The sequence below is a fragment of the Corticium candelabrum genome, chromosome 11, assembly GCF_963422355.1.
Source record: "Corticium candelabrum chromosome 11, ooCorCand1.1, whole genome shotgun sequence".
Taxonomy (NCBI): domain Eukaryota; kingdom Metazoa; phylum Porifera; class Homoscleromorpha; order Homosclerophorida; family Plakinidae; genus Corticium; species Corticium candelabrum.
In genome coordinates, this window is record NC_085095.1 from 4,152,107 (window position 1) to 4,164,452 (window position 12,346).

The 12,346-nt window shown below is 39.4% G+C and overlaps 2 protein-coding genes and 1 long non-coding RNA gene across 3 annotated transcripts in view; 1 reads left to right on the forward strand and 2 right to left on the reverse strand.

The window, feature by feature from the left end:
* LOC134186614 (small ribosomal subunit protein uS15-like) overlaps positions 1–6,146 on the forward strand; it is a 7,264-nt gene extending 1,118 nt beyond the window's left edge. The window contains exons 3-6 of the mRNA XM_062654613.1: positions 5,349–5,397; positions 5,459–5,543; positions 5,602–5,660; positions 5,719–6,146. Of these exons, the coding sequence (XP_062510597.1) occupies positions 5,349–5,397; positions 5,459–5,543; positions 5,602–5,660; positions 5,719–5,868 (343 nt within the window). The 3' untranslated portion in view covers positions 5,869–6,146. The remainder of the gene's footprint in view (positions 1–5,348; positions 5,398–5,458; positions 5,544–5,601; positions 5,661–5,718) is intronic.
* A 783-nt stretch (positions 6,147–6,929) lies between these two features.
* Positions 6,930–10,945, reverse strand: LOC134187065 (uncharacterized). The gene is made up of 3 exons (XM_062655182.1): positions 10,375–10,945; positions 7,444–7,527; positions 6,930–7,358 (listed from the first exon to the last, which is right to left on the reverse strand). The coding sequence occupies exons 1-3, from the start codon at positions 10,927–10,929 to the stop codon at positions 7,155–7,157; spliced, it is 843 nt and encodes a 280-aa protein (XP_062511166.1). The 5' UTR covers positions 10,930–10,945; the 3' UTR covers positions 6,930–7,154.
* Positions 10,946–11,539: 594 nt separating this feature from the next.
* LOC134187450 (uncharacterized) lies at positions 11,540–11,977 on the reverse strand. Its single transcript, XR_009971110.1, has 3 exons — positions 11,875–11,977; positions 11,713–11,808; positions 11,540–11,653 (listed from the first exon to the last, which is right to left on the reverse strand). It is a non-coding gene; the product is annotated as an uncharacterized LOC134187450 (long non-coding RNA).
* Positions 11,978–12,346: the final 369 nt, after the last annotated feature.

Here is a 12,346-nt window from a genome sequence, read left to right on the forward strand (position 1 = left end):
ACTTGTTGAAAATAGAGGCCACCTTCAAATTGAGGCCACACTAGTCTGCAAAGCTACTGGCCACGCCCATATCACATGCTTTTGATGCTTCCACGTCAATCTCATCCTATTACGCACACTTGTCTATCAATTATATTGTTTATCAACACAGCATACAGCAATACTATGGTATTGTCCACGTGATTCTCAGTGCATGTATGTCTAGTATATAGATAACATAATAGTCTTGGCATTTATAGCTAGACCTGCCGTGGTTGGCACCTTCAAAAGTGTCCAATTATGTCAGCGGAAAGAAATGTGACGTTCAAGTAGTACTGTACCATCTTGTCATGGTGACTTAAAAATAGAGGCCGTCAACGTTTAAAGGCCACAGTTTTGTAACCTTGTTAAAAATAGAGGCCGCGGCCACTATTTGAAGAAATGCGGTAGTTGACTCTGTGTTGCTCCATTAGGTATACTGCTTTAAATGATCTTGTGTGGATGATGGTATTATTAAACACTCTGGGCGTGTTTCCACCAGCACTTGAACCAGGTTAACAACTGGTTTAATTAAGAATTGACCTGTTTCTACTTGCATTAAACCAGTTATATTCTAAACCTAACTGCTTTTCTGAAACGTAGTTAGTAGTAGAGTTAGCAAAGTGGTTTGAGTTAAATATCACGTGACAGTAATGAGCTTGCTTAGGTGGCTTCTGACAATCCCGATTTGTGACATTGACTATTTTGCTGGCATAGGATTGCCTAGCTTGAAAAATGTAAATGTTGTCAACTAAAGGGGAGAAATCAGCAGCTACGGAGAGCGAGAGGGGGAGAGAGGGAGGGAGGGAGAAGATGGTGGGTGTCATTGCTCATCGTCATGCAAATACCTAGTAGTAGATGCTGAATCACTGACAACCAGCTGTTGCTCTAACTCAGCGACAGAGCAGCCCAATGCTTCAAAACAAGCCTCACTCGACAATAGTGCAGTATGTCTAAATGGTTTGTCTTGCACATCCCGAATGTAAGTTCCTAATGGAAACAGTCGCTTTCTTGAACTGGTTTAGTTTATAATGCGTTTAAGCTATACATTAATACCTCGGTTATCCGGCCCTCAAAGTTCCAGGCACTTTGATCTACGGGGCGGTCTCAGCGATCACATGCGAAAATGTTTTTACATGAATGAGCATGCGTGATTTTGCATCCACAGAAATGACGACAAGCAAGCGGAGGCGGTCTATCCTTACACTTAAAAAGATAGAAATCATAAGAAAGGGAAGTCTCAACGTCGTGTAGCTCAGATTTTTTGAACTGCCGAGGTCAACTGTTGGAGACATTTGGAATGATCGAGAAATGATCAGTTGCCACGTGTTCGGTGCAGAGGACCCGACTGTCGCCAAACGGCGGTGTATTGTACACGGATCACAGTTTCCTCTCTTTGATGACTTGCTATCTGTGTGGTAATTGACTCTCTGAGATTTGGATATTTCCCAGTTACGGACAGTGCCCGGATAACCGAGGATTTAGTATACTAGTTTAAGGTGCAGCTAGTGGAAACACATCTCACAGGGCTCGAAAATAGGAGGTCAAGTCATCATTTGACGAGTAAAATTGATACCTGACAACTAAAGTTGTAATCTAGGTCGTCAAGTGATGATTCACAGGCCCAGGCCAGTCAGTATTTTAGCTATGAAGGCTAATTAGTAACAGCTTTCTCGGTATGCAGCCGCATGCACAGCTGTACTGAACTGAAAGATGTGTCGCTTTGACAATGGCATTGGGACACTTGTCGTACATGACATGTAATTGTAATAAATTTAACCAGCAGTGTCAGTTGATAAACTGGTCTTTCCCCAGGATTACGAACCTGGGGGTGCGCGAGCAAATGTTCTTTGTGTATAGGCTACGTGTGCAACAAGTCATTGCTATTGGCTCAGTGATGGGTTTTTCAAATTCTTATAAAAAATATGGCGGTAACACTAAACAGCATAATTGATATCAACATGACATCCTGGACTAAAATTTTGGCGACCTAATATTTTTGGAAACTTGTCAAGTGACAACAACTGTAGTTGGACCAATTTTGCGTCAGTTGTTGGTTGTCAAATGTTAGTCCAAGCCTATTGTAAACTACAAAAGCAAACACTGCCTAGCTGGAATGGTATTCAAAATGAACTTGGTATGACATCCAGAGATTGAAATATTTGCAAGTAGGGTTTGGGGTGTTTGTTAAGATAAAACGTTTGCAGGTCTTGTTCATGTTGACAGTTATAAAGCCACAAGAAGAAATTACTTGTTTGACAGGAAATTTGGCTCAGAAATCCATGAGGGCACATTTAATTTCTATTTTATTTTACAATAATTAATATTAATGTAAATGTTAAGTAACATATGGGCTACCAGTGAACGAAGAGTCAGAATTTTGCAATTTTAAATGGAGTTTAAACTGACAGAAAAACTGAACAGTGCGTGCCTCCGCAGTAACATGTTGTTGGCCGTTTCTGCTAGTACCTGGATGCAGTCCAGATGCCTGGATAGTTTAGGTATGCGTACACGTGTATGAGAGATTTTTCTAGTCCGCTTGACCTATTAGAACAATCCTATTTTGCTATAATCCTTTGCACTGCTTTACATACATAGATTTGGCAGAAATAATATATCCTTGCACTATCATAGTTAATACAAGTTAATAGAAAATACTCAAGAAATTGATATGTGGCTAAAAAATTGGGTGTGGCTAAAAGTGGTGCTCATGCTCCTGTCAAACAACTAGTTTTCTTTATAAAGCCTAATACTCAGGATTGTTTGACTTTTAGTCTGGCTGCAATATAGAAGCTGTAACATGTGTCAGTAATTTGGTTTGCCGTTTTTATAGGGAAATGTGTTTGCTTGTGTAATGATCTTTGAATGAATGGTGTGTTTGATCATACTACGACACATTTCAACAAACTACACTATAACATATTATGACATATTGATAAATAACAATAATACTGCAGCCACCAATCTGAATGCTTGTATAATCTTGGTTTTGTACCCTGAACCTACTTGTGGTGCAAATTGTAACTTTGAGAAACTATCATGCAAAATTAATTGTGCAATGCAATCGTGCAATGCAATGCTGCTGCACTAGATTGCACAATTTTATTTCATGCACATGTAAGTTCTTTTGGAGTGTTTGTCTTTTACGTCTGTATTTATTAGCCTCAACACTAAAAGAGGCCATTTTCGTTGTATTGGTGGACTAACGTGCATGAGTAGACATTGAGATCACATTACTGAAACAAAGTTGCCATTGTAAGTGAAGTGTGGCCTACTAGTAGAGACACACTATGTCAGGAGACTGATTATCCAATTAATCAATAGTCTTTATTAAATTAATTACCAACGTGTAAACATTAGGTACAGTGGTGTGTGCGGGTCATGTTACATACGGCTATACATACATATGTACGTAGGACTTGCTAGGCAACCGCATAACACGCAACCAAATAGATGTCCCATATGTGTAGTATGGTGGACGTGAATCAAGCTGCATAGCTATGTCATGCAGAGTGTTTGCACTGTAGTGCTTCTTCATTAAAGGAGAACTCTCACCAAAATCAGCTATCTCTCACCAAAATCAGCTATCTCTCAGATGAAAGCTGTCACTTCATGACACAACCCTTTGCAACCGTTTACTGCAGAAGTTTACCGTAATGAAGAAATAAAGCATTGAAATTACCTGCGTAGGCGTGTTTAGTACCCTTATGTGGCGTATGTGTACGTCTAATTGTTGGTTAGCAAGGAAGACCGATACTTGTGCACATTTCAAGGTAAGGATTGTGAGACATATGGTGTCAAGTTGTGATTTATTAACTAAAGCAAACTGGGACCCCAAAGTTATCACGCAAGTATCGACTGTGGCAATACAACCTCAGAAGGAGACCCTTCTTGGATGGATCATGTCTCGCTGAATTTTGGGTGCGTTAGGAGCACTTGGTATGGTTAAACCTAAAGTAGTTACTTCGAGAGAGTAAGACTTTGTGTAAGACTTTGTGTACATATGGGAATCGTCTGAACAACTCGTTGCCGATTCTCTGCTTCTGTGGCTGTCTGGACTGTAGGTTTCCTGCAGGAAGATATCAGGCCTTGTATCTTTCTTTCAACAAGTTTTAGTATTTGGTGAGAGTTCTCCGTTAATAAAAATTATTTCAATCAAGTATCTCCTCCTGGTTGATCATCAGCACCTCCTCCTGTTCCATAAATAATGACCACCCTGTGGAAAGTGTTTGGCTACAGATTAAAAGACAACGGGCTGCAGATTTGATGCAGAATATTACAACTCTGTTGAACTACAAGGATGATGTGGGCCTAGGTAGCCTCAAGAATCGACCAACTCTTGTCGTGCTAACTGCAATTTTATATCTGCACCTGTTCACCACTCTTTGGATTGCAGAGGACATCTATTCACAGAATCTTTGGAAGCACAGGGTAAAATTACTCTAGAAAGTGAAACCAGCCCCGTGTGCACGTATGTGTAGGTTTTCGTTAATTTTTCTCGTGTTTTCAGCAGAACATGTAATTCTACGTATCTGACATCAGCACTAGAGCTACAGAAGAAGCCGTTGGGTGTGTCCCACAGAGCTATGAAATGAGCAGAAGGCGTACAGCAAGGTATCGTGTCTGCACCTGCAAAGGTGCAACCCTACTCACCACTTCACCGTTTCTGTGCAAAGAATGCCTTTTGTGAGAGTCTTGTCGTGAGTTGGAAGTCATGGAACACAAAGCAAACAATATGAACTACTGCATTGCAGTTGCATTGTAATTGCTGCCTCTCACACCTTATTTCTTCTGCATGTGTCATTCTATTGCTATTATATATCTAACTGACTTTACAGGCAACGCCTAGTAATAGTCATTAAGTTAATTTAGTTGAATACATAATGTTAGTACAACCAATCACAACACGAAAATGCTATCACGTGACAAACTAGACAGAATGTGTCCCCAGCTTAGGCCACTCTTCACCTTGCAGTGGCAACTCAACTTTGATTTTGGTCATGTGATATCAACTTGTACAGTACTCATGCATGTTAGTCCACCATGTAAGGCAAAGATGGCCTAGCGCCGAGGCTGGGTATTTATGCAAGCTGTATTGAGCTTAGTACAATAGGAGGGCATTATCAGTGTTATATGGAGCCACCTGAAACTGCATCTATGCTAGTACATTTTTTAAATTAAATAAATGAGTTCTTACACCATCAATAATCTTTGAGTATTTTAGCTGTAGACAGCTGTGCTAATACAAGTGGAGATGGCAGTTGACTTTGTACTAAACAGCAGTTGACTGAGTTTGCTTGATTAATTCAAATGTGCATCATCCTATGTAGCCTAAGTGAAGACAGGAGGAAGATATTTGACCTGAAGTATGCCAGCCAGGTGCAAACATTTTGTTGAGTCATAACTTTATCTTAATGGATGTTATGTTAAATTTTGCCAGAGGGATTTGAACAAAGTAGACATACATCAAATGATGCAAAAATTACAGAAGACACCATCTGACACTGGATCAACAGCAGTCCAAGGTCAAGTTCAATTAGTAGTGCTAAGAGGCAATAAATAATGTCATTTTCTACTTTGCAGTTGGTGTGCTTACTCTAAGAATTCGTTATCTTAACGAGCACATGAAAATTCATAAGAAAGTTTGTAACAGTTGTATATCACTAGTATTTGCTGGGTTTTTTATTTTTTCTAGTACAGGACTTCTCTTGTAAGCGTGTGGTGCAAATGATGGTTGACAAAAGGAGAAGGCTTTTGAAGTATTTGAGAAGGACTGATCTTGGTGGCTATCATAGTCTTCTTGAACAATTGAACATTCGGCCTATAGTTGACAGAAAATACCCAACATGAAAATAGAATTATGTTGAGCAATAATTGCGAATGAAAACAAAGATGTTATTTGTTGCATTATTGTGTATTGAACTTGTTTCAGTTTAGTAATAAAGCAATGGTCAAGCCATGAAAAGTAAGACATAAACTGCCTTTTCATTACTGTTGCAACTGGCTTTGCTTGGATTTTGAATATCGGCAAAAGCATTACATGGAATGGCTGCAGTAGGTTGAAGTGTACAGTACTTAGTTATAACAATTTATTGTGAATAATAGCAAATGTTTATCTCTAGATTGTATAGATCTGATGTCATTTCTGTTGGCTTGTTATTTGTTTACCTTCTGGCTAATTTGATGCAGTTGTCATTGTTGTTTTGCTTCTTTGTTTGTTGCTTGCCTTGATTCTTGTGTCTTTCATTGGTTTGTACTAGAAACGATACTCATGGCACCTTGGCTTCGACCTGCTTGACTACACTGAAACTGCTGTCTGTAGATATGGTAGACAACGCAAAGTAGTCTGCAAGTTCACGGTTGTAGTTATACGTAATGGTCAGTGGCACATAACTTTGATGAAAACAGATCTCAGTGAGTGCTAGCAAGCAGTGCCACCTTTGTTGTCCAGTCTCATTGTGTGTGGACAAAACGGAATCATGTGATCACATATCATGGTATGATTGCATTCTGCACATAAGTTTCTCAAATGATACGATCCTACAAATGTTCTGTGAGCCACTTTGCCCAACTGCAGTTATTAAATAAATTTGGTAGTGTATTATCTATGGCAAATTAGGAGGTCTCTTAGAACTTTCACAATCACTACATTTTGCAATTGACAACAACACAAGAGCCTCTGTGTAGTGTAGCAAATACACCTATCCATGTGTCTTTGTCAACTTGTAAATGAGAAAAAGCTACACAGTCCTAGTATGACAGATATTCAAGTTGCTATTACAGATTGAATGTTTTTGATTGAATGTTGCAGCTTAATATCAATGATGATAATATACAAGGTTGGACTTGCATTTTTTATATTTTCAGTTGTTGCTGTTCAACTCTGCTATATGGTTGCCCTTATTCATTGATTCATATTGATAGTGTTGTCAATACTGTCTAGTGGTAATAAACACTGGGTATTTCTCTATCATTTCTCGACCTCAATATAACACGTACAACTCATCGATCAAGACATCCAGAGCCATGGTCTTATAGTAGGCTGACTATACTGTTGTCACTTCATAGCACCAATGCATGGACAGTCAAACTTTGTATTCCTGAATTTCTTCAATAGTCATCTTGCTTAACTTAACCTACATGTTTTCCCATGCACAGTTCATCACCCTGTTATTTAAAAACGTAGCAAATGTTCTTTGATACAGAGTACTTGTTGGCAAAAAATGGAGAGAAAGGCTCACTGATTCTTCGTCCCCCAGAATCTCAGTCTCATGCTCCCAGCCTGGCATCCACACTAGAGCGTCACCTTGAGTTAGATTAACAGCTAGTGGCTTCATGATCTACAGACAGTGTAGTCAGAATGAGAAGTTACTTTATGACTATTGACAATTTGATAAAGTCTGAATATCTGCTATTGACATCTACCTGAGACCATGATCCTAATCTGTGTCTGTGCAGATCACTATTGTTTAATAGTGGATACAGCCTCCATAGTTTAGATCCCTTGACCTACAAGTAAGACCATGTGGTTATATTCATATGTTATATAACCATTAAGGAACAATGGCTTTAATTAACAAGAACAGTTGAAACAATTAATACTGCCAAAAATTGAAAAGGTTGTAAATTAACAGTGAATTTTTAAATTTTTGAAGATAATTAAGTTCATTGAAAGTCAATATATGCAGATCTGAAATCAAGCATTGCCAAATAACTCACAAAAATGGAAAGGAAATCTATTTTTACAAGAAAAAAGTGGGTTGAGTCTACACGATAAGTAGTTGTATTTTGGTTTCTTAGATTGGCATTCAGCCTCAAGGATTCACAAAGAGATTCAAATCAATAAGTTACTCTATGATAGTATCCTATACTATTGTAAGGGTATCCCTGTTAACTAAATGAAATGAAAGGGAGCACTAACAGTGCTGAACCCTAAGCGATGAGAAATTGACTCCTATCCAGTACCTGGTACTTTGGTTGTACTGTAGAATTAGCAATGTGCTTCCAAATGCACTGCAAAGCAGGAAACTTGCCTAGGCGTGCGTTCCTAAAACACCCAGTGATTGATTTTAGCCCGCACTACTACTCCAATCCCAACAACCCCTAGGGATAACAACACCAAACAGCTGGCAAGCTGTACTTGCAAGCATGCACAAGCTAATTAATGAATTAACACCACCTGCACATCACTACAAGTAGACACAAGCATCCCAAAACTTGTTTATACAAATGGCTGACACTTGTTTATGATAAATATACAGGTATCAAACCGTATCACTTGGGCGCTTTCGTTGCAGGGTACTCTTGCTATAACTTTGAAGGTACACTCCAACAGTAATCAAAATTTGAACGTCCTGCGTGACTCCGCCTTGTAGACTGGCGGACAAGCTCCAACAGCCATATGTAACGATAATGTCGAGATTACACAGAGTACTGTACCAGTGAAGGCACGCTCTAATATTACTGTTATAATTGTCTTGTTTATGAGTTCTCAAACACAGCATTTATAAGCATTGTCATCTGGATACAGGTAAAGCAGAAATAACAATCAAGAAGTGTTAAATTAATCAAAAAGCATGCATTATGGAAAACTGTCAATAGAATGATTGAGTGACAGAAAAGACACAATAAACATCAGAAAGATCAATAACTTGAGCATTTCAATAAGTCAGTCGATCTATGAAGTCACTCAAGGATTCCAGGCCTACTCTCCAACCATTTAGCATTCCATGTAAGCTCCATGTATATACGTATGTATGCATTCTATGTATGATCGTAATTATACAGTTATTTGTGTATTTTTGGTCACGTGGAAGCACACACTTCTAATTCCATTCCTAGACATGTTCTATTGGGTATAACTTGAGCCTAGATTTGACATAGTAAAATCCCAAGTAATGGTAGTTCTAGTTCTACTCTCTTCTTTGTCAATTGGCAGTTCTCAGAAATACCTAAAACTCACAGCTTTCAATAGTTCTTAACTGAACAATCAACCATCACAAGCAACAGCTACAGAAGTACCAGACTTGTGGCACTTATTTTGATCTGACGTTCTCTATGAGCATCCAAGCAATCATTACTGATGCTGCAAAAGCTAAAAACCTTGTTGGTGTGGTTTGAACTCCCTCCAAAATCCTGTATATCTGCACCTGACTCTACAACATGCATGTGTAGTGCAGGTGGTTCACAAGCAGAACAGAACAGCTGGGCCTCGTGTGTGTGTGTGTGTGTGTGTGTGTGTGTGTGTGTGTGTGTGTGTGCACGTGCGTGTATGCATGAGAGTGCATTTTTCTAGTTAGCATTATGGATATATATATATATATATATATATATATACACACACACACACACAACATTCCTTCCAGAAGGCTCTGGATGATGCTTTAGAGATCCAGCATTAAAGTCCGCCTTGTTAGTCTGCGAGAACAGGCACGTTTCAGTGCTGTCGCATATCCTCATGCAGGGCTTGGTTGAGGGCAATCCCCAACTCAAGTCTAGGCATGGCTATGTCTCTGCATGAATTTGTGACTTCTTTGTGTTTGCATTTGGGAATTCCGCTTTTTCCATCACCCCACACTCAGTCCGTTGTGTGCGGTCATGAATTGGACATATTTGGTGACCATGCTCTTGGCTGTGGTCCTCTTCGGATTAAGCGGCATGATGTCTTATGTGACGTCATCTTCCACTGGTTGCTCTTAGACAACTCCAATGTACGTTGAGAACAACACTGTTCCTCTCATTCTATGACAAGACCATGTGACGTTTTCCATCCCAACTTTTCCCTAGGCAAGGCTGCCTATTTTGACATTTCCATGAGGAATTCGTTCACTCCCTCTCACCTTATTCATAATGCCATAAAAGCTGGTGCTGCTGCTGAGGCTGGAGAATTGGACAAAGATGAACACCATCATGCCAACGTTTCAAGTTATGGCTGTTTGTTCTACCCTCTTGTGGTGGAATCATACGGAGTGTGGGCTGCACATAGTCTGGAGGTGTTGAGATCAATCGTAAAGAAGTCTCTTCTATCATCTGGCTTGTCTGTAAGCCAAGCTTCCAGGCAATTTCATGAACAGTTATCTGTTCGTTTGTGGCAGTATAACTCAAGAATGATTAGTGACAGATTGGACCTTGTGATTGTTGACTATCTACCTAATTATTGCGATATTGCAACTTAGACTCTGTGCTTCCGTCCTTAGGGCAGATGTGTTATCTGTGTTATATATATATATATATATATATATATATATATATATATATATGCATGTATGTATGTATGTATGTATGTATGTATCTAATAATTACCTTTCAAATTCGACAAGCACATTAGCTCAATAAAATGCTGCAGAATAAAATTACCTGAACAGATATCCTGCTTGTGCACATCAAGTCCATGTGCCTCTTTGCTCCACATGGTGCCCATCCCCAATGCAACCATTCATTACCCCCAGCTGCTGCAAACCAGCTTTCAGGAATAAACTTGGGATACTCATACTCCTTTCTCAACGTTTCTGAAAGTTGGAAGCTATTTAAAAAAGCACCATAATAGGTTCTATTTCTGACGTGTTCAGATACTCCAAATTTTGGCTTCAAAGGTGTGGCAAACGTAGATGAAACTAAGTCTCCTTCATTCAATATTTTCCTGAAGTACTTGTGATTCCAAGTCATCGTCGCCTTCCATCCACTGGTTACACTCTGAACTACAAACGGTTGTCCCGTATCTACCATGGCAATTACCTGTCGATTTTCGACAGTCACGTTTGTCATCGATATCTCCGAAAGATGTACTTTGGGTAGCTCAAAGATATCATTCTCGTGAAGACTGAGTTCAGATGCGGAATTGCACCAATCAACATCACGTCCACAGACGACAGCGGCGATATGAATGGTGTAGGGCAAAAGAAGTAGCATCATCTTCAGTCACGTGACCAAACTTGGCGACTGAGCGTGTGCACACCGACATCTGACTCTTTCTCGCGTAGCCAGACCCTTTTCCCGCGTCTTGCCGCTTGTACGATAGACGGATGTAACTACTAAACCGGATGACCATGGCGCACTACTCAATAGTGGTTACCTAGCTAATTAGCTACACTACTAGCCCGCACGCTCGTAAATCGACGTAAATAGCACGTAAATCGAATTTACGATCATCGCATTGAAACCGTAAACTACGCTGATTCTACTCGTAAATAGACGTATTTATTCGTACATGACCACTTTACATTCATTTAAGGTCATTTACATAGGAATTACGGATCATTTACGTTACAATTACGGCACATTTACGTTGCAATTACGGCTCATTCACGATTGTTTTACGTAGGGTTTACAACTCAATTTACTTTAACTTACGTCTATTTCCGTTGCGAAAACGGTTTATCTACTGGTCATTTACGTCTAATTGCGGTCTAATTACTTTTCAATTACTGCCATATACGTAGCATTTACTACCCAGTTATACATGCATGCGGTAACGCGACAGATTGCTAAACAGATATGCAAAATTTTCGTTTATTGTCTGCCAAAATAATTCTAATTCAGAGAATCTTTTACTGTAAATTCATACAACACAATAACAAAATCACAAGTTAGTTAATTAAATTATTTGGCAATCTTCTTTCTTCCATATAATTTTCCCCTATGAGTGAAAAGATCAGTGATAATATGAGCATGAGTGAGATGCTAATGTCTCAATACATTTAATTCCATTGATGACAGTTTTCTTTCTTCCTCTGCTCCCCGGTATAATCATCTCCCCATCAATAACCTGAATGATTTCAACTAGAAAGGAATCTGTATAAAAAAAGATGTCTAATAATTAGAAGTCACCCTATACTAGAGTATCCATTTTTAGAATACCTGTCATTTGGAAGTCTCTAGCTTGAAACCGCAGCGCCACCGGACAGCGCGTCTGATGATGCAACAACAGCACCTGTTGCCTTGAAGTTGCTACTGTACATGTACCTGCAGCTGTCGCCAACTCTGCATAATCTATTTCACCTGTTACCATGACAACAAATTGAATTGAAATTATTGTGTTAATGAATTGCATTTGTCACGTGCACGAAAAAACCTGTCTAGATAGTTTCACAGGTTGCAGTTGGCGATAGCTGCAGGTTTTCCAAATCGTCGTCATGACCACCAACAGGCTGGAGCTGTTCGTGAAGAGATGGATCTGAGTTCTGCGTCGATCTCGAGCTCGTGACGGAATTCCTTGCTGTAGAAGGACGAGGCCTTCGTCTAGATATCGAATCACGAGACGAAATTTATGAAAAAGATGCATACAACAGTGTAAAACAATGTACGCTTACTCTCTGTCATACTCACGCCG

Bases quoted from the DNA above. Each gene is read 5' to 3' on its own strand.
- LOC134187065 (XM_062655182.1), bottom strand. From the start codon at position 10,929: ATGATGCTACTTCTTTTGCCCTACACCATTCATATCGCCGCTGTCGTC. The intron at 7,528-10,374 runs GTAATTTTATTC...TCTTACTTGTAG, and splicing joins CAAGCAGGATATCTGTTCAG to GTCAAGGGATCTAAACTATG. The intron at 7,359-7,443 runs GTAGATGTCAAT...CACTGTCTGTAG, and splicing joins GATTAGGATCATGGTCTCAG to ATCATGAAGCCACTAGCTGT.